The sequence below is a fragment of the Neopelma chrysocephalum genome, unplaced genomic scaffold, assembly GCF_003984885.1.
Source record: "Neopelma chrysocephalum unplaced genomic scaffold, ASM398488v2 Primary Assembly neopelma1_97, whole genome shotgun sequence".
Taxonomy (NCBI): domain Eukaryota; kingdom Metazoa; phylum Chordata; class Aves; order Passeriformes; family Pipridae; genus Neopelma; species Neopelma chrysocephalum.
Genome location: NW_020897760.1, coordinates 5,991,334 through 6,010,193, shown reverse-complemented (window position 1 = coordinate 6,010,193; position 18,860 = coordinate 5,991,334). Strand labels below are relative to the sequence as shown.

General features: G+C 40.0%; 1 protein-coding gene across 1 annotated transcript; it reads left to right on the top strand.

The window, feature by feature from the left end:
• Window positions 1-4,039: 4,039 nt before the first annotated feature.
• Window positions 4,040-18,453, top strand: DIPK1A (divergent protein kinase domain 1A). Its single transcript, XM_027694298.1, has 5 exons — window positions 4,040-4,240; window positions 13,163-13,297; window positions 13,574-13,681; window positions 14,343-14,519; window positions 15,650-18,453. The coding sequence occupies exons 1-5, from the start codon at window positions 4,187-4,189 to the stop codon at window positions 16,460-16,462; spliced, it is 1,287 nt and encodes a 428-aa protein (XP_027550099.1). The 5' UTR covers window positions 4,040-4,186; the 3' UTR covers window positions 16,463-18,453.
• Window positions 18,454-18,860: the final 407 nt, after the last annotated feature.

Sequence of the window (18,860 nt, the reverse complement as noted above, 5' to 3'; positions counted from 1 at the left end):
TATTAAGACCTATTTACTGTAATGTTTTCTAGTACATTTTGCATTTTAAAAAGTATACCAAAATAAAACAGACATTGTGTCTCTTAAAGTAAATACTTGTATCTCAAATTAATCAGTCTCTCTGAATGTTTAATAATAGTGGTTGTATCTAATCTCAGTCAAGAGTGACAAATGAGTCACACACATTTATATAATTTATCAGACTGTATTAAAACACGATTTTCTATACAGATATGTGTTTAAATAAGATAAAGGTTTCAGTGATTACAAACAGCCAGTTTACTGTAGCGTTAAGTCCAAGCCACTGATGAAAGGAATTGGACTGCCTCTAACCTAACTCAGAGGAAAAAAGAATCAAGATTAATTTTTACTTCAGATCTTTGATCTAGTTCTTTATACAACAGAAATGGTTGTGCCAACCCAAGGGAGAAGGTAGGTACCAACAGCAAGAGAAGGTGACAGCATCTGCTTCTGTAGCAGGGTGGATTTATGTGAGATTTAACTGACCATGTAAGTACAGCCTTAGAAATGAAACTTGCTGGCTGGAAGAGTCTGTTTCCTCAAATAGATTAATGATTTGTTTATGCCAAGTTAAGCCACAAGGGAATCCTTAACAGGCTGTGTCTGCTTTCTGGGTAAAAGATGGCTCCACCTATTCATGTAACAGAAGCATTAGCATTTATAAAAATCTGAATGTGATAGGAAACAATCTATTAGGACAAAATTAAAGTTAACACACTGATTAAGTCAGAATTCAGAGAAATTTGCAGAGGGAAAGGAAACAGAATCTCACTACAAAGGGAGCATGAGGGAAAGTTTTAGGTCTAAAGGTTGGATGGGTCCCCAGATCTTCATTCTCATCCACAAAGAAAGGCCTAAGGAAGTATGGTGTGTATAAAAACACACTCCTAGATAGATGTCTTAGCAAATAGATAGCTAAGTAATAGGAAAAGAGAGAAATCTCTAATTTTTTCTAGACTTCATTTAGAAAATGCAGGTAATTTTAACTTATTGTAATGTTATATATTGTGTAAATACACTTATTAAATGTTAATTAAATGGCAAATGTTAAGGAATTTCATTCCTACTAGTGCTGTAATATTTTAAAACTGTGACAACTGCTCAGGATCATAGAATATTTCTTAGGCCTATCCAAAGAAAAAGAGCACTGATCTAGGATGCTGTGCTAGGCAGACTGGAAATTGGCAAAGCTGCTGTGAGACAGAGAAGTTTTGTGATTTATCAACATCAGAAGTCTTGTGATTATTAACATTAGAAGTCTTGTGATCATTAACATTAGCCAGAGGCTCCCTGCATATAATGTGATGGTGGGGAGAATGTGTGAACCCTGAGGATTCCCCATGGAGTCTCTTATGATAGCATTCCAGTTAAATCGATGTGTGGGTGCAGCTGCTTCAGATAACTGAAAGAAGTAAGTCCAGCACCATTGCAATAAGTTAACGTTAATTCATTTAATACTAATTTCATTTAATGTTAAAACCTGTATTTCTTGCTCAAGTAAAAGAAACTTTCCTTGAATTTGGATAAAATTCTTTATTATATTTTTAAAGGTGCATGTTATACTATCTTGAAGAAATCAGATTCTTCTCTGTAGTTTTTCAATATTCTCATTTGTCTCACATTTTCATTTCTTATATGTTCAGAATTCCTGGAGACTTCAGCGTCTGCAACCATTCTTTGATTTTTCTGAGTTATTCTTAATGTGTAATAGGCTCCAAGTTGTCATAGAACTGCAGATGAAGGTAAGAAGATATTAAAAAACCACATTTATCTTTTGACACTGTGAGTGACAACGTTGCACTTGTATAATTAGCAGTTGATTTCTACCTTATACACAAACCCTACATCACTACAATAACAACATTCAGTGTTGTTATAGCTGGATAGGAAACGTAAATATTAATAGGTAGCAATAAATCAGCATAATGTCCACTACTTGGACATTAAGATATACCAAAGTTTTGGCATTGGCATACAAAAATGGGTAATGCGTGAACTGCAGAATTGAAAGGCTGTACAGTAAATAATACATCAATATGACATATTCTACCTGTGTGGTTTTTCTGCATCTGCTCTGCAGTTTTAGAATATTTCTTTGGTTTTGCACAACCAGCGAATGCCAAGTCAGTGCATGTTAGACCTTTTCTGTTACTGTTCTGCCTTACGTGGCCTTAGCTTTTTATGGGAGTTTCCTCTGCTGAGGCTTAACTGGGAATTTAACAGGTAACTCAAAAAGGCTGATATAGCCTCATTTTTTAGCATTTGGCAAAGCCTGGGCACAAAGAGTACTTCAGTGCTGGAATAACACATCTCACAAATGATGAAGATCTCATGTACTAAGTGAAAAATATATCCCCTAATGAACATATGCCAGGAAATGTTTGGATCTAGATGTAACAGGAATGAGACATTTAGATCCTTGACAGCCATATGGGAGACCCACATTTCACAATTACTCGCAGCCTGTCATTCCAAGGGTTGGCAGAGAGCACTGGATGAAGTAAGGGCTTGCAATTATTCAGCAAAATGTTAAACTGTTTGCTCTGTGGCATCCTCTTGTGTAGCTGCTCCATTTCATGTCCATAACCAAGCTAAACTCATGCAAATCACTGAACTGTAATGGGAGGTGATGCAGAAAGTGCAGCCATCTGGGTCTCCTGAAGAGGAAGAGAAGAAAACCTCCATACCATGAGAGTCACTGGCTGTTATTAAAACCAGGATTGCTTTTACAGGAGTGCCAAATCTTACTAATTAATTTTCAGATTTATACTTCATGGTCACTCTGGCAGTGATTATATTATTCAAAAACCAGCCACAGACACATCTTTCTTTAATAGTAAGCCCTGCCAAAAAATGGCAGCTTATCCTTACAGTAGTATTTTTGTGACCTATCTTTTCATCAAAGTTGCCTTCTGCACTGAACACCCAAAGCCATAATGTGCTACATTCATCTCATTTTTATGCCCACACCATGGCATAATATTTGTGCCCAAAGTCTCACAGACAAAAAGCATCAGAACTGGAGACTCCCAACTTCTGACTTTGACTCCCCATAGGCCTTCTGGGTCTCATAGGCCTCAAGGACTCCATAGGCCCTATAGGCCCCATAGCCCCTGCACTAAAAGGAGTCACAGTCAAATCACAAACACAAGAAGGCTGGACAAAAATCAAACTTCACATAAGAAAGGGCTATTTTATTTGAAGTTAACAGTGTTCCCACAAATTTCAATTGGACTGAGACTTCCCACAGTGCATGAAGGGTTGAGAGATCCTCTGGCGAAGAAAAAATTCATAACTTTTCCCCCACTTTATGGCACTAGTGTGGAATCATAGAATGGCTTGGGTTGGAAGGGACCCAGATAATTAAAGATAATCTAGTTCCAACCCCCTTGCTATGGCAGGGACACCTTCCACTAGACCAGGTTGCTCAGAGCTCCATCCAACCTGGCCTTGGACACTTCCAGGCATGGAGCAACCACAGCTTCCCTGAGCAACTTGTTCTCTGCCTCACCACCACCACAATAAAGAATTCCCTCCCGTGTGTTAACGTGGCCCCAGGCAAATGCCCCTTCCTTATTTCGAAGGAAATACTCCTCTTTTTTTTTTTTTTTTTTTAAGACTGTAACAAGCCTGCAGCTGTTTTTAATACCCTGCCCCGTAAATGACAGGAGCCTGTTCGCAATCAACGACACACGTTTTTTATTAACTGACTTCTCCATAATTGTCCCCAGACAGCGCCCGAGTGCCTTCTGGCAGACAGGAGCGGAACCCGGGGGTGGCTGTCGGCTCCAGGAGCCCCGCACGGCCCTGGAGCGGGCAGACGGGCCGGGACAGCCCCGGACGCTCGGGGCGGGCACGGCCAAGGCGCTGAGCGCCGACCGGCGGGGCGGGGGCTCCCCGCCCTCGCCCCCTCCGCCCCGCCTCGCCCCCTCACAGCTGCTGCGTTCGACTCCTTCGAGCAGCGGCGTGAGCGGCTTGTGCGCCCGCCCGCCCGCCCTGCCCGCTGACAGCCGCCGTCTCTCGGCAGCCACCGGTGTCGGAGGCAGCGCTTCCCTCGCCGTGCCGAGCCCCGCGGAGCCGGCGGCGCGGCTGCAGCGGCAGGCGGGGGAGCGCTCCTCGCCGCTCCGCCTCCGACCGCCGCCCGCTGCGGGGATGTGTGATTGCCATGGCGAGGCGGCTCTTCCCGGGGGCCTGGCTGAGAAAGCCCCACTCCGCTCAGGTAGGCCGGCGAGGGGCCGGTGCCGGCGCCCGTTCCTCCCCGCCAAGTTCCCTCCGGAGCGGGCGCCCCCCGCAGGGCTCTCGCCGCTCCCCCCGGCCCGGCGCGGCCGCCGCTCCCTCCCGCCGGTGCCTGGCGGCGGCTGGGGCTCGGCCCGCGGGCGGTGGCGGCTCCGGGGCTGGGGCGGGTGTCGGGGCACCAGAGCAGGTGGCGGCGGCCCCGGGGCCGCGGTGCCTCTCGCCGCCCCCGCCGGGCGGGTCGGGCCTTGGCGGTGCGCGGAGCGCCCTCCCCGAGCGCCGCGGGACCTGTTACGCGGCGGCCGGTCCGCGGTGGCCCCGCGCTCTCGGGGGACTGTCAGCGGGGCAGCCACACCTGCGGCACCGCCGGGCCGGGGAACCCTCTCCACGTCCAACCTTTACACCTATCGCCGCTGCCGCGGGCACCCGTCCTGTCAGCGGGGGAAATAGAACTTGCATGAGCAGACTCATTTTTTCACGTGTTCTAAAAAAATTAGTGTCGGGCACTTTTCTTCTGCTGCCCAGTAGGTAATTGCTCCATGCATTTGTGTATGTGTTCGTAGACAGACTTCTGTATTTACGTATACAGGTACACGTTTGCATTACTTACGTTACCTGAGTAGTGACGTATTGGTTGGAAGTGCTGTGTCAGTCGCGTAGTGGGAAGTTCTGCTGTGAAATGCCAGTCAGATATGACCCTGTGATTTCTTGACAGGTGTCCTCTGGGTTTCCTTTTTATCGGTTGGATTGTATTTTAAATGAATTGTAACTAAAATGAGTATTTGTTAAGTTGGAGCAGAGAAATATTTACTTTTCTTATATATGCTACTTACGCGTCCATCATCTGTTGATATGCTTCGTGACCATTGTATTAAAAAAATTTATACTCTGTTTCGATGCATTTTAAAATCTTGAATGTTTTAGTTTCTTCTTATCTGGAACTTTTCCAATCTTACTCTGTTTTTGGAAGTGCCCAGAAGAGGGTATAATGTTTAAGGAAAAGCATGCAGATATAGTATAATCTTACCCTCTTTAGTATTTGTTTTATGGTATGTATCTGCAAATCTGGGTCAGTATCACTTGGGCTTTAGACTGGAAAAGATTACTGTAGATCTATTTACTGAATTACTTGTAAAGCATTTGGATTCCTATAGGAGAAAGCCTTCAATACAAATAAAAATGAATTTGTAATCTATACGCTACCATTCAAATTAGGATTTTCCAAATTGTTTGCCTCCTTTGCCTTGATAACCTCTCTCTGATCATTATATGGGGATGTCTGATAACATTGTTCTCTTTTCTTCTCAAAATTTAATTTAAGGCCTTCCAAGCAAAATATGTTATTTTAAAGTCCACTGAGAAACAGGAAGACAGCAAAATTATTTATTAGAAAAGCCAAAGAAGCTAAATTTTTCTTTCTATTGCAGATTAAAAAAATATTTCAGACTGTGCTTTTTTTATACCGGAAGCTGCTTTTGAGTATTCTACAGATTCGTTTTAGGAGATCTAATAGTGGTTTTGTGAACATAAACATATTTTTCTGTGTTAGTGTTAGCTTCTGTGTTGATGTTTGATGCATCTGTGGAATGGCAGCAAGCTATCAATATATTGGCTTCTTTTGTCACTGCACATTACTGTTGGTACTTGACAAATGTAGTCATGGTTTAACTGCACTAATTGCTGAGTGCTTTATGGGGATTTGTCTCCAAAGAAGCCAGTGCTCTCTAAGTAAATGTTAGACTTAACTCACTGAGGCCTCTGAGCAAGATAAAAGATTTGTGTAGTATTTCTATGCAGCATTTCAAGTAGCACAGTGGGGAAGGTGTTTGTACAGTGGAAGGTTATCACTGAGTGAATTCCAGCTTTTGATGGCTGGTGTTCCAGACTCGTTTAAAACTGTGTTGTGAAATGTCTTGACAGAACATCAGGTTCTGCGAGACAAAATTTAATACCTGTTCTAGTTTTCCTGCTGTAATAGGAGCAGGATGTTATGAGTTGGTTTGCAACAGATAGTCTGTGGCAAATTTACTTGCATCTCAGCTTTTATGCAGAATGCTAGATCCATAGGTAATGTAATAATAGCAAAAAAATACCCCAAAATACTGTAAAACCTGACAAACTTTTGAATACCACTAAAGATCACAAAAAAGTAATCTAATTGTATTTATAGGATTTTTCAGTTGGGTGATTAACACTGGCATTTTGTGTTTTATAAAGAGAGGTTAGTGTCCCAAATTTAGGAGACATTGACCTGAAGTTCCTTCTGATAGCTGTAGTTACCAATTGTATCGTGAGGCAGAGGACAAGCCGGTAGGGTTGCTCACGACAATAATCATGTAAAGAGCACTTGCATGCTTGGAAACTTTCTGGCCTCTAGAGGTTCTGGACCAAGTTTTCAGACTCTTTAGAAGTGCCCCATGGACTTCAGTAATGTACAAGACTGTCTTTGAAGGACCAAAAAATAAGCAAGTTTAAAGCCACACATAACAGAAATTTCCTGTATCATCTCTTTGCTTTAAGATTTTAATCCCTTTTGTTTTGTTTAACCTTTTAAGGAGAGAGATCCCATTTTCTATCTTGGTCACTATTTTATTTCAAGATACCTCAGCTCTGTTTACTCAGTTTAGTTACTCAGGATACAAAATAATTCAAGACACTGGCGTAATCTTAAGAATTCACTTCTGCTCTTAAAGATGTGAACGTGTCCATTACATGGCATCCAAGACAGTGTGGGCTAATGCTCTCAGACATCATGTCAGCATACCTGAAGTGCATCTCATGATCCACAAAGCAACCTGAACAGAGAACAAAAGAGGATTTCTAACATGATTGGTCTACATTTTTTTTTATCTGTCCTTTCCTATTGCTAGCGTGTAAAACGAATGGAGTAAACAGCTCTGATTTGGAGGAGATAAGTGCACTATGGTTGTCTGGAATACTTTGCAGAATTAAGCTCTCTGTACTACTAAACAAAGAAATGCTTTCATACTCTTTAACCGTAAAAGTGTTTTAAATAAAAAGTACACTTAACAAAAAACTGTCAAGTTATGTTGCATGTTGATTCACTACTCTCCATATGCTTTGGAGCTCATCCAGGCTTGAGTTTTGCCAGAAGTGGTTTTCCAGTTCTATTTCAGGGGATGAATGTCTAATTATTATTCAATGCACATGACTTAGCAGAATATACAAGTGATGGAAGAAGTTGACTCTGAAACATCAAGCATTACATGTGCTTTCCCTCATTCTTCTGTTCCCTGGCTCATATTTAAGTGTCTTGATGGAAGAGTGACGTTGAAAAGAGAAATTGTTTCCTGAGTTTGAACACTTTCTTCCTTTTTGATACTTTTGGAACTCTGTCCTCCCGTTGCCCCGAATATGTTCTTATTACAAGTTTCCTAGCAGTTTGTCACAATTTCAAATGGAACCTGTCTGTATGTGTTGCTCCCTAAATGCAACCCTGGGACTCCTTGCTCAGAAATGTGTTCCAATGACATGCATGGCATATGTGCAGTGAGTCCTCTGTACTGTGGGTGCATTAGTGCACATGTGACCAAACCAGGCTTGGTAAATCCTGTCCCTGCTGCACATGCAGCACGTGATCATGCTGGATGAAGTGGACCAAGTGTGTCTACACTCACAGGCTGATTGTGGGGAGGAAATAGAAATTGGATAGGAGGAATGTATGGGAAGAAATCAAATAATGAACAGGCCTTTTGCTGAATGTGATAAGGAAGTCCTTAGAAAAGTAATTCCCCTTGAATCAGAGTGGAAGCTTGTGGTTGTCTGTAAGCAGATGGATGCTGTTGTCCGTGCTCTGAACTGGCAGGATGGCTTTTGCAAGTCAAAAGCTACACGACTGCATTGGCACAGTGCTGAGCTCAAAATAAACCTCGCTTCTCTGGAACTTCCTGCCAAATATGTGATATAGTCAGATGGCATTTGGGAAGGATTTTCTGTCTCAAACACTTTTGCTTTCTGCCTGAGGAGGAAAAATTTTGATAAACCCATATATACATTATTCCGTACATAAATATGGTCGATATTCTGCAGTGGTCCTGAAGCCTGCAGGCCACTGCTGGTCTCTGAGTTTGTACTAAATGGTATGCAGTTAATACAGATTTGCATTAAATAGCACATTGGTTTAAAGTTTAGTGTTATAAAGGTTCATGGAAAGTTTCAGCAAGAAACACTGAGGAACGTAGAGGGTTTGTTGTCCCTGAAGCTTGGGTTCCCAAGCAGTTTTTATACGTGAAACAGCTTTGCCTAAAATTATCAAATGTATTTATTTTGATCTTCCCTGGATTTTATCAGTAGTTTTCTGTGCTCTATGTTCTACAATATAATAGGGTTATTAGAAATAGTTTTAAAAAACGCAAAATAACAAAATCCCGTCTCTAAAGGAAATCGCTGTATCTTATCTTTCGAATAATCAAAAATAATCATTAGCACTTATTTTCTATAATTCCTGATTCATAGAATATTCCCCTTATTTATGCATAGGGGAAATACTGAAGAAAGTTAACTTATTAGGATTTTCAGGAATCCTGTTAAGAGAAGACTTTTGTGGAGAAAAATTTTGTGAGGAGCTTCAGGAAGACCATTCTTTCTTGATCTCAGCAGCTCTAGGCTGAGGAAAGACCATGAGAGGTTGGGTGGGAAGGAAGAGGACTTTCCTGAAACTCTAAGCACCATCTATGTTGTGTGAGTTTTGTTGGTGTTTGGTTTGTGTTTTTTTGGTGGTTTTTTTTCCTTGGGTGGAGAGAGTGAGGGTGTTTTTTATGTGGGTTTTTTTGTTTGATTAGGGTTTCTTTTTCTCTCCCCTGCCTCCCTCCCCAAGCCCCTGCCTGAAATTTAGATCTAATACCATAAGCTGTTAAAAAACATACCTCCTTTTCAGGTTAGATGCTCAAGAGTTTTGTTGCTGGAGTTCTGTGTGTGTGATGGTTCTGTTTGGGGTTTATTTTACAAAATACAGGATGAACCTTTGTCTGATATTAGGTTCACAACAATACACTGGTGGCATACATTTAGATGGAAAATAGAATGTTTTAGGTTAGCTCTGTGACAATTTAAAGGCAAGAAGTTCAGGATGGTTTGAGTGAGGCCATTCTCATTTCAGCCTGGCACATTCTAATTGTACTTGCTCAGTGCTGTGGAGTTGGCTGGGTAGTCCAAGATGCCCCTCTTAGTTTACTGTACCTACAGCTAAAGAGGCAGAGTGAGCACGTGCCCATACCTTAGCTGCTCCAGCTTGTTATTTGTTTGACTACTGGAAATTTCCGGTGAAAACAATTTTTCTTCCTGCAAATGGTGATGCAGAGTATGACACCTAACTGTGTGCGCTTCTCCAGTGTCTGCCATGTGGTGGTAACCTTTGACAGAGGATTTGAGCAAGGGAATGGAAGTGGAAATAATAGGTAGTTGCTTGCCTAGTCAACTAGATGTCAATGCTGATAAAAAGATGTGCACAAAAAACCTAATGATTAAACATGCCTTCTTTACGTAGCTATCAATAATTGAATATGATCTGATTTTATCAAAATACTGTGCTTTAATTACAAATACAGCAACATCTAAAGAAAAGCACAAATGGTATCTCATGGTGCTTTTTGCAAAGTAATTCTTTCTTTTTCATATTGTATCTAGTTACAGAAACACTAGGCCAAAGCAAAAATAGATGAGTGACTCACCTAGTTAGATAATTTCAGGCAATAACTACAGAGCGCTTAGTGGTATATTACTGGGTTGAAACCTAGTAATTCAAAAAATGTTTATGGAACCATGAATTTTTTTGTGATATAAGAACAAAAAATGAGAAATTATTACAGAAGACATTGAACCTGCATGACTGTGCTGAAGCAGTTCTTGTTTCTAAGTGCTAAAATTATTCATTTGTCATTTGACCAGCAGAAAGTATGAAGGGAGCAAAGAAAAAGCGCATCGTGTTCTGTAGATGGACTGAGAAAGATCTGATTGTGTGCTCACTACTGATTCAGGTCTATTGCTTTGGTTCACCTCTCAGTTCAAAGCCCTCTCTGCTGGAGGGCTGCCTCTGAGCTGGTATCTTGGGCTTCCTAGAGATCTGGGGAGCAATAGATCTCTAGGTTTGTTTTGGTTTATTTTGTGTAGTGTGGGTGTAAGAACTAAACTGGGGAAAGAATCCATTTGTCCTGCTTACAGTTTTCCTTTGGTTCTGGAAGTGAGAACAGGGAGAGAGACCCTCCTCTAATGCTTTGCCATACCACCTCTGCTGGCTTCCCAGAGCTGAGAGAGAAGGATGCTTGTGGATGGTAAGCACCTTTGGTACAGAGGCAGGACAAGGATTCTGAAGGAGGAAAGTTGTGCTGGAGAAACTGAAGAAGTGGATGAGGCGCTGAGTAGTGCTGGAAACTTACTGGAGATGGAAGACAAAGTGGAGGAAGATGGGAACTGAGGCCAGTGTTGCAGTCGGATGAAAATAGACTGGAAATAACTGGAAGAAAAAGAATAGCAGAGGATGTGTGGTTTGGGAGGGGGACACTAAGACTGTCTAAACAAATGGTTTGTGATGAGTACTGGAAAGAAAAAATTAGTAAGTGAAAATTGTAAATTACTAAATACAGAAAATGATTTGGAAGAAAGAATCGATGAGACTGAGTCCACCTATGCTGGAACTAAGATTTCAGTTCTCTTCTTTAGGAGGTGAGAGCAGTATTTGTGAACCCAAAAGTTTTCATTTTCTGTTGGTTCACATGTAGGTTGACTTCTACTGCTTTTCGTTCGTCTGTTCAAGTAGTGTGGTCTACAAGGAAGATTGTGATGCTTCATGTTGTAAGCATGTAGGTGTGGTATTTTGTCTTCTTTTTAAGCTAGGAAATTGCATAAAAGGCTTGCAGTTCTGTCATTTTAGAAGTGTTCTTTATATGTTCTTCTTTTTTTCTTTTTTTGATGCTGCCCAGCCTCTTGCTGTCAGATTTGTTTTCTTGTGTTCTATGCCCAGCTTTCTCATACATTTTCTTAGCTGTTTCTAAATGTGCTGTAAACCACACAGCATTACTGTTGGTCTCCTTTTGTACTCCATCCAATGTATATCCTTACTGTGGATACCACGCTTTAGAGGAAATTACATGTTACTCCAACTAAGGTCTTTGTGGCTCTGAGGAAAAGAGCAGAAATTATTTGTCTTTACAACACGTGCAATAAAATATCATAAAAGAAGAACAGGTTGAAGGATCTCTCTGCTCAAGATTTATCACTGGAATAAAAGCAGTTAGTTGTATCTCTCTCTTTTTTTAACTAGGTAGTTTTAAGATTGTCAAGTGTATGAAGGCATGAAGGAATAGGGATGCACTGCTGAGGCACGTGGCAGGACAACAGGTGTATGGATTGGTATCTCCTCTGGGTGTTTTGAAACTGGCTTTTGTTGGATCATTTCTTCCCAAGAGGAAAGGGTGTAATGCATGCTGGTTGTCTTGTCGTATTTTAATAAATATTAGTAAGTTATTGCAGTCTTCCTAGTTAAAAATAACTGACTTATTTATGTCTGCTGCAGTTCTCTGGATGTGATAGCAAAACTGCTCATCATTACTACTTTTCTTGGAACCCTTTCCAAACATGGAATAGTTTTTCTCTGAGGAACTGCTAAGTTAGAACCTGTTGATCTGGAAATGAGATGACATGACAGGGAGGCATGCGATGGAGGCTTACAAAATCATGTCAGATGGGGAGAGAGTGGACAGAAATTGATAACTCCTCTCTTCCAATGAATGAACTAGGGGATCTCAAACAAAGCTAAATATGAATCAGACTTGGGCAAAATAAAGTCTGGTCCCTGACCTTGGTACAGTGGATAGTAGACCTATGGAATTAATTGCTAAAGGGTGTTGTGGATGCTAAAAGCTTATGTGGATTATTAAGGGAGTCTGGGTAAGTTCATGAAAGATAAATGATTTAAGATTTACTAAATATAGAATATCACATCTGGCTTAGCAAGTTCTTCTAGAGGAAACTGCAAGCACATTTGGGATTTATAATATTTTCTCAGTCTGTGAGAGCATCTTCTTATAGTTAATGCTGAAGATCAGGATACTCATAGAAATGCATCTCATACTGACCCGATATAGCTGCTCTCATGCACTTTCCTTATATCCTGTTGCTAAAGTTAACTTTCTAATTATTTTCTAATCCTGATGTGAGAAAATCCAACTGTTATCACATCAGACTCTGAGGGGAAAAAAAGAAAGAAAAAGATCAAAACATCCCTCCTATTTGCAAGACACTTAGCTCTCCCTCGGTTCTTAATTTTTAAATACTTTTTTCCTCTGTCCCTAGTGAAAATTGTAAATGTGAGGCCACAGAAACAACAGGAAAGTCTTGCATACAGTTATGGGAAAGATGACTGAAGGTGAGGCTAGTACAGAGGAATTTTATTTGCATAATTAAATGATGCAATTTCAAGGAAGGAGAGGGAGACTTCAGCAATGGAACCTAACCCTGACATCCACCATGCTCTTTGCATATCTACCTTGCATATTTACATATAAACACAGATTATTTTTTAAAAAAAGTCCTGATCTGTTGGATTTGATTTACCATTTACAACAAAAGTAACTGGTCTTAGAGAAAAATGCATGTAATTGAGCTCTGGCAGTTTATGATTTTGATCAAATTGGTTCCTGCACCCTGGCTTGCCCTATAAGGATCTGACACCTTTTCTTCTATTTATTTATATCTCAATTTTCCTTCCATTTACATAAGTCAAACTGACCTCCCCTGTCAGTTTTGCTCCCTGAAGGAAGTGAATGTTCCATGTAATGTAGTCTGCTTATTTTATCACTATGGAAGTCACATTCCTTAAAGGTGAAATAGTAAGTCATGTTTACTGCTGCTCACTGAATTGCAAATCATATTTTCTCTTTGTGTCCTCTAGGTACGTTTGTCATACGTGCGTGTGAAGTATCTCTTCATCTCTTGGTTAGTAGTGTTTATTGGCAGCTGGGTTATGTATGTTCAGTACTCCACCTACACAGAGCTATGCAGAGGACATGACTGTAGGAAAATAATAGTAAGTATATTTAGCATAGCTTTCTAAAGTGTTTGACTAATTCCACAGCCAATTCAGTCAGTGCCGTGTGTAATTTAATCAAATTCTCATATTGAAGTAAGATTACAACTTCAGTTACAGATAAAACCACTTGTATCTCTTAACATTATTTTGGTATAGGGTTATTAAAATTGTTTTCTTAGATTTTTCTTTCAAGAGTCAGGTGTTGGAAGAGATGCAGTTGTTGTCTCCTTTCTCAGGCAATTTATTAAATATATTTCTCCCTATTTGTTTCAGTGTGATAAATACAAGACTGGAGTTATTGATGGGTCAGCATGTAGCAGTCTTTGTGCTAAAGAAACATTGTATTTTGGAAAATGTTTGTCAACAAAGCCCAACAATCAGGTAAGGCTTTACTCATCCAACCTAGTTCTGTTATTTCCCACTGAAATGTCATTGTCTGGAACATCAAGAAGACCTTAGTGTCAGCAAGTCGTATCTGTTTAATACAGATTATTTCAAACTTCGTTTACTGTGACGTGCAGAGCGTGTGTGTGTATGTACATAAAAATATCTATACATGGAAGATATAATACATACTATTAATTTATACAATATGCTCCTATATTCGATAGTATAGATTATTCCTGTATGTAGAGGCGTATATCATTATTTTATAATATATGTGTTTTGGAAACAAATATACTGGATCCTTCCACAATTTGACAGAATAAGCATACATTTGTACAGCATACTGCTCCTCTGCTATCCTGCTTCACAACTAGAAGCAGCAGCCTCAGAACAGCCTGTGCAGAGTGGCAGTAATGCCAATACACTGTTTGTGAAGCTGTGTTTTGCCAGTAGTATAGTGTCTCCTCAGTACCTGCAGCAGCGTGTTATGTTCGAGGTTGCCGTTGTTCAAATTGCTCTATGCATTGTCTGTGCACAGGACTCCGTTTGCTGAGCTGTGTTGTCATTTGACTCCTGAAGCAGTGGCTGGAAGACAGGTAGTCTTCAAATGGACTTGTACAGTGTTTTTTACCTTTTTCCCTCTTTTTCTGCACAGATGTACTTAGGAATCTGGGGAAATCTGCAAAGTGTTATAAAATGCCAGATGGAGGAAGCTGCTCAACTTGATTTTGGTACTGACCCAGAACCAAGGAAGGAAATAGTCCTATTTGATAAACCAACAAGAGGAACCACTGTTGAGAAATTCAAAGAAATGGTATATGGTCTTTTTAAAGTAAGTATATGCTTATTTATTCTATTTTTACTTGAAAGGCTCGTTTTCCTGAAGCTGGAGAGAATACCCTATTGTATGAGCCTTGTTCAAGTGCATATTGTAGAAATAATCAGCACAAAACTAGTTTTTCCCAGAGGTGCTTACCTTGAAGTTTGAAGTAACTAATTATTAGGTTTTTTCCTTACTTTTTAAATTATGGAAGCTGGCATTCACCTTGCGTGTTTACAGCTTTGACTTGTATTTGTATAGAAAATATGGTAAAAACATTTCTTTTTTGGTGCTTTTGAGGTTATTGCTCGTGCTTGGGAAGAGTTCCTGTGTTAACTGAGCAGCAGCAATCTCTCTATCCAGAGTGACCAGTCATACTTGTCCTTTCTGTGTTACATTCACTTGATGCTTATTTCTATTACCTTAATGCTATCCCAGAATTTTCATAATATAATCACCTTGATGCTCTGTTAATTCTGATTTTGGGTTTCCTGTCTTAAAATTATCTTGCTATTGTCATAGCTCCTATGTCTCCCATATCTCCTATTTGCCCTTGTGTGTGCATTCATGGTAGCTGAAAATGGAACAGTTCTGATTCCAGCAGTGGCTTCTGTGTATTGACACAATCCAGGTGGTTATATCAAATAACAAAATTAAGCATTTCAGTACACTTAGGTTACGGGATTTGTACCCAGTGTATCTTAGTACTTTTTATAGTTGGCCAAAATGTAGTTTATAATGTAATTTCTCTATACCTGTAAGGTTTAACCAGCTGAAAACTAAACCTGATCTAAACATTTGAATTCTGCATACTCTTTCTAAAAGAATATTGAACAAGCTAGTTGATACGATTTTTCTAAAGACTGATCTGACCAAGAATAATGTTTGAATTTTAATGTTTGCATTTTGAAATGCAAAGAACACTTGTACTTTCAGAAGATCATATGCTTAGTGCCTATGAAAAAAGAGCAAAAAGGAAGCTCTTCAGGCATCTGATAGCAGGTCCTGTAACATCCATAGCCAATGGAAATTAGAACATACACTACCATGCTATTCATACGAGCTAACAGGAGGTAGAATGACAGATGGATTGGTGGTAGTTAATGAAGTCATACTTAATCTTTTTTGCTTGTTGCTTTTAGGCGAAATTGGGTGAACAAGGAAATCTTTCAGAACTGGTTAATCTCATCCTGTCTTTTGCTGATGGAAACAAAGATGGCAGAGTCTCTTTGCCAGAGGCGAAATCTGCGTGGGCACTTCTGCAGCTAGAGGAGTTTCTGTTAATGGTGATCCTCCAGGATAAAGAACATACTCCCAAGTTGATGGGTTTTTGTGGGGATCTCTATGTGACGGAAAGAGTTGAATATACCTCTCTCTATGGAATCAGCCTTCCATGGATTATAGAACTTTTCATTCCCTCTGGCTTCAGAAGAAGCATGGACCAATGGTTCACTCCATCATGGCCAAGAAAGGCAAAAATAGCTATAGGGCTTTTAGAATTTGTGGAAGATATTTTCCATGGACCTTATGGAAACTTTCTTATGTGTGATACAAGTGCCAAAAACTTGGGATATAATGATAAATATGATTTGAAAATGATGGACATGAGAAAAATTGTGCCAGAAATTAATTTGAAGGAAATAATTAAAGATCGTCAGTGTGACTCAGATTTGGACTGCATTTATGGCACAGACTGTAGAACACTATGTGACCAAAGCAAAATGAGATGTACCACAGAAGTAATTCAGCCAAACTTGGCAAAAGCCTGTCAGCTACTTAAAGACTATCTGCTTCGTGGTGCTCCTTCTGATATCCATGAAGAATTAGAAAAACAACTGTACTTATGTATTGCCCTTAAAGTCACAGCAAATCAGATGGAAATGGAGCATTCTTTAATACTCAATAACTTAAAAACCTTACTGTGGAAGAAAATTTCTCATACAAATGATTCTTAGCTTCTTCACCAGCAAAGGGAGTATTGATGCCTGCCATTAGAAGTGGTCTGCCACATTTGATAAAAACAATCTGCACCTTTTTTAAAAGATATTTCTTTACTCAGATTTTATTAATGGTTCTTTCACTCTTGCCCTTCAGTAGGTACCTTATGACAGGGCTTCTCAAAGAATGAACATGCCACTGAATGATCGGGCAGAGGCCAGAAGTACTTCTGGTGTTTAGTGCTGTGTTACAGAAACAAAAACTCTGCATGCTTGACCGTTCTGTGCACTTTGTCAGATCTTGAACAGGATGAAAGTATTCACTGTGCCACCACATCAAGAGATGGAACATCTTACAATTCTGTGAAAATCATTGCTCACTTGTGAAATACCTGCAAAGGATTTTTATCCTGAGTAGTTTTCTGAAGAATCACCACTACTGCAAATAATGTGTCCAAGTCCAAGCTGCTGTTAGGAATAAACTGAATTGTGAGATTGAAGTTTACTAATATCTTGGCATGGCAGAATTTGCACATTAATAATTTTTTAACTGTGGAAAATTAAAATTTTATTCTAGAATGGACAGGTTGTAATTTAAGACTTAAATCAGATTCTGTTTACACATTTGTTACCTCATGCTTACATCTTGAATGTTTAAGTAGTTCAACACTTCTTAATTAAGTCATTGTATGGTGAACCAGGGTGGGGGCCAAGAATTTTAGAATGTTATTTCTTAAAATCATCTATGTGGTCTAGCAGCAATACCAGCATCCGTTTCAAAAGCTGTAAATTGTTGTATTTCAGTTGAAATCTGTAACCCAAATCAAGGTGTAGCAAATTTTGAAAAGTAAGGAGTTTGTGGACTAAGCTATTGTATGAAAACTGAAGTTAATTAATTTTCAAAAATACTGATAGCAGAAGTGTGCTACCAGTTAAAAAAAGAAAGCTTGCATAGGGTGGGAATCTGCTGTGTAATATAAGAAACAAGTTAACAGTTGTGCACAGTCTTGACTCTTTCCTGTCCCTCCCAATTTAGCTAGACTTTTACTTACTTCTTGCAATAGATGAAGAAGATTTATGTGAGAGCTAGACCTGAACTGCAGAACAGAAGCTGGATTGTTCAGGACCATGGAATATTGCTTAAATTGGAGCCTATGAGATAGTAACAGCTAGGAAAGAGCTGGAAAGTAAGTGAGCTGCAGTGTGTTACTGTTATCCTTTTTTTTTCTAGTAGCATCTATGAGTCATTGTTAAGTCTTGAGTAAATAAACACCATCTGATCCTGGCACTCCACATGGCATGACCACTCTACCACCTTTATTATCCCCTTGTTGCTCTTCAGATTTACATCTTATGTTCATAATCTTGCAGAATTGGATGTCCATAAAACACCTTAATATTGTGCTCAGTTCTTATCTGTTAATGTTTAATTTATAGATGCTTTAGGTATAAAGTTGTTCAATCCTTATGATTTTAAAGCCAGTCATCCATATTACGTCTGAATCCTGGCCCCTTAATTCACTCTCAGCTTTATTTAAATATCTGAAAGATTAATTGCTTTAGGTATCCTGTCTTAAATGCAGTCCTTGAATGATTAAACTGAAATACTGGGCCACCATAAAGTCACGTCTTCATACCCTACGTGATAATATGCAGCTTGGGTTAAGAGGGTACTGTTTTGTGAACAGCAGCTTTTTAATTTAAGAAATACTGTGCTCATGCTAATTCTTGTCTCAAAGTTGCTACTGTGCTCCAACCACAAACTAATAAGTATTTGTAACCAGCAATGCACTCAAGTGTAAAGTGGTCATGTTCTTGGTGAAAAAAATCTGAGTGATGGCTAAGAGGTTTTGGGCAGAGAAGATTCCTGCCGTTAACAACTGGAAAACATGTTTAATGTGATTTGTTGTACAGAACCTTCATATTTATTGCTGTTGCATCAAGTTGAAGCTTTTGTTGGAACAAAACACTTGTTTACAATAAATCACAGGCCTCCTTTTCTCTTTCAAGAGCAGTATTTACACCAACAGTCAGTATCTTAAAGCAAAACATTCCTCACTTAGCCTACTTGACCCATGTTTTAACTGCGCAAACAACTTCAGTAAGTCTAATGGGAAACAAAGCACCTATGAAACTGAGATTGTAGGACCTGGGGGTTCTTGGGTTGGGGGTGCTCCTTGGAGGGGCTGTCTCAAGTTGTGTTACTGTGCCAGGATAAATTGCCTTGTGGAATGTGATGTCTTGGACTCTGCTCAGGGAAACCTAGTGTGGCTGTGTCTTGTGGGGGGGTGGGGGAGAGGCAAGTGGAGCACCCATGGGCTCAGTGGAGATGCCCCCAGGGAAGGGCCTTTGGTCCCAGCAGTGACACTCTCTGGTGTCGTGGCTGCCAGGGAGTCTGGGAAGGGTCAGACTGGGA